The 2915-nt window shown below is 54.3% G+C and overlaps 1 protein-coding gene across 1 annotated transcript; it reads right to left on the reverse strand.

The window, feature by feature from the left end:
- Positions 1–1720: 1720 nt before the first annotated feature.
- On the reverse strand, positions 1721–2650 carry LOC148050389 (olfactory receptor 14J1-like). The gene has a single exon (XM_087742856.1). It carries the CDS (start codon positions 2648–2650, stop codon positions 1721–1723), a length of 930 nt encoding a protein of 309 aa, XP_087598982.1.
- Between the last annotated feature and the right edge of the window lie 265 nt (positions 2651–2915).

Raw genomic sequence — 2915 nt, forward strand, 5'->3', positions numbered from 1 at the left:
AGCACAAGGAAGATCCTGACAGACTGAAGCAAGTCCTGCAGAGGCCGGAAGGATGGCTGGGGCCTGGAGCAGATAATGGAGAAGGAGAGGCTGAGAGAGCTGGGTTTATCAGAAGTTCCTCAGAGCCAAACACCAGAGCAAGGACCCAGGCCAGCTGGGGAGATCTCAGTCAATGGAGATTTTCAAAAGTTTTCGAGACAAGCACCTGATTGAGCTGGAGCTGTCTGAGAAGAGGCTTGGCTGAGAGTCCAGCTTTTGCAAGAGCTGTGGGACTTGGTGTGTAATGGCTGCCAGTAGGAAAATGGTTCCCTTTTGATTACTAATGGCAGTGGAGTTGGGTATGACTGAGCCCCAGAGGAGGATGGGGGTGACCATGCAGCAAAGGATCCTCCTCAGGGCTGGGGTGTATGGCCAGTGGGTGGGACTGGTCTGGGACAATTTCCTGGGGCAGCTTCCCCGGGGTATCCTGGAAACATGGTGTGGACCAGGCCCCTCTCTTCTGCACCTTGGATGCCTTGCTTCCTTCACCATGACACCTGGCTCAGCACTGGGAGTGCTGGCTGCCCCTGCCCTGCACACTCACACACCTTAGCTCTGCACTGGTGGTTTTCTCTCCCGGGCTCTTTCCAGCCCAGCCCAGACCCTCCCCACCTCTCCCCACCTCCCCTGCCCTCTCCCCAGCCCAGCCCAGCCCAGCAGAGCAGCCCAGCCTGGGCTGGCTCCATGGCACTGCCCAGCGCAGGCTGCTGCAGAGGTCTGGGCACTCACCCCACAGCCCCAGCCCCTCTGAAGGCCACAGAGGCTGCTGGGGGGCAGACAGCGGGGTTCAGGCTCCCCATCAGCCCCATGGCTGGTGCTGGCCACAAGGTCCTGAGGAAACAGAGGCTAGGCACTCTCTGGCTCTCCTGAATTCATCTTGTAGGTGATCGCCAAGCCCAACTGAATTTTCCCCCTCCTCTGCTCCCACCAGCCCCACTCCCCAGGACAGCACCAGAGTCCTGGCCCTGGGGGTCCTCAGGCAGCTCCTGCAGCTCTCCAGTCTTCCTTCCCTGTGTCTGCTGAGTCCCCACTGACTCCCATAGCACTGCAGAGGCCTTCTTCATGGAGACATGAATTTAGTGCTTTACTTTTGTGGGGCTTCACCTCTGAGGGTGTTTCACCTTCTGAGTCTCCATTCATTCCAACGCCAAGGCACATGGTGAGTCCCCATCCTCTCCTCACACTTCCAAATTCATTTCCAGAGTCTGGTATATGCCATCAGTCCTGTCATACATGAAGCAACCTGAGGAGATAATGGGGAGCTGATGGACCATCTCCCCTGCCATTGGACACTAAGAAGAGAGCCTTTAAATCCAGAACACTTGGTCCAGTGGAACCCAAAGTTACCATGAGCTTAACCCCAAAACCACTCAGAACACAAGGGAACGGAAACTTTAAAAGACCAGTTCCTTGGACATTTTCTTGGAAAGAACTTTAGAGGAAGAGACCAGCGTTCACGCACCTCATCCAGGAGGATCCCATTTATTGAAGAGCTACAGTTTGATGGGACACATGTGACAGAGTGTTGTGCAAGGGTCAGACACAACAGGATGAAACCTCCACAGAAGGAGTATAAACCCAGCGAATTATCTCTAAGTAGAATTATCAAGAGATAAAAAAGCAGACTTGTGCCTTAAGAAAAAATGTGGGAAACATGCAGAGGAGGGGAGGTGGGTTATTCTCAGTGAAACAGCACGTACTGGATCAGTTTCCACAAGGTATCCTTGCTTTCCTGGTTCCTCATGCTGTAGATGAGGGGGTTCACTGCTGGAGGCACCACCGAGTACAGAACTGCCACCACCAGGTCCAGGGATGGGGAGGAGATGGAGAGGGGCTTCAGGTGGGCAAACACTGCACTGCTGAGAAAGAGGGAGACCACGGCCAAGTGAGGAAAACACGTGGAAAAGGCTTTGTGGCGTTCCTGCTCAGAGGGGATCCTCAGCACGGCCCTGAAGATCTGCACATAGGACACCACAATGAAAACAAAACACACAAAGTGTACAAAGACACTACCCACAAGAAGCCCAACCTCCCTGAGGTAGGAATGTGAGCAGGAGAGCTTGAGGATATGGGGGATTTCACAGAAGAACTGGTCCACAGCATTGCCGTGGCAGAGGGGGAGTGAAAATGTATTGGCCGTGTGCAGCAGAGTACTGAGAAACCCAGTGGCCCAGGCAGCTGCTGCCATGTGGACACAAGCTCTGCTGCCCAGGAGGGTCCCGTAGTTCAGGGGTTTGCAGATGGCAACGTAGCGGTCATAGGCCGTGATGGTGTGAACCCAATACTCTGCTGAAATAAGAAATACAAACAGAAAGAGCTGGGCAGCACATCCCATGTAGGTGATGGCCCTGGTGTCCCAGAGGAAATTGGCCATGGATTTGGGAACAGTGGTGGAGATGCAGCCCAGGTCGAGAACAGAGAGGTTAAGGAGGAAGAAGTACATGGGGGTGCGGAGGCGGTGGTCGCAGGCTATGGCGGTGGTGATGAGGCCATTGCCCAGGAGGGCAGCCAGGTAGATGCTCAGGAAGAGCCAGAAGTGCAAGAGCTGCAGCTCCCGTGTGTCTGCGAATGCCAGGAGGAGGAAGTGGGTGATGGAGCTGCTGTTGGACATTTTGGCCCTCTGCGCATGGGGATCTCCTCAACGAGGTAAAGGAAGGGAGAAGTTAGGGCTGACTGCTTTCAGGAAAATCTATTCAAATTCTTATAGGAAGCCCCCAAAGAGCCTTTCTCTTTTCAGGAAGAGCTTTGGTGAGCTCTGGTTGGTGCTGGCTGAGGGTGCCCCAGGGAGCAGCAGGCGCTACAGGACTCAGTCCTGCCCTACACCAGTAGGTAAATAGGAACTCGGGGTGATCTCAGATTAAATCCAATCCTGATAT

The sequence above is a fragment of the Nipponia nippon genome, unplaced genomic scaffold (genome assembly GCF_047370975.1).
Source record: "Nipponia nippon isolate SJK-2023a ecotype South Korea unplaced genomic scaffold, ASM4737097v1 scaffold_86, whole genome shotgun sequence".
NCBI classification, from domain to species: Eukaryota; Metazoa; Chordata; class Aves; order Pelecaniformes; family Threskiornithidae; genus Nipponia; species Nipponia nippon.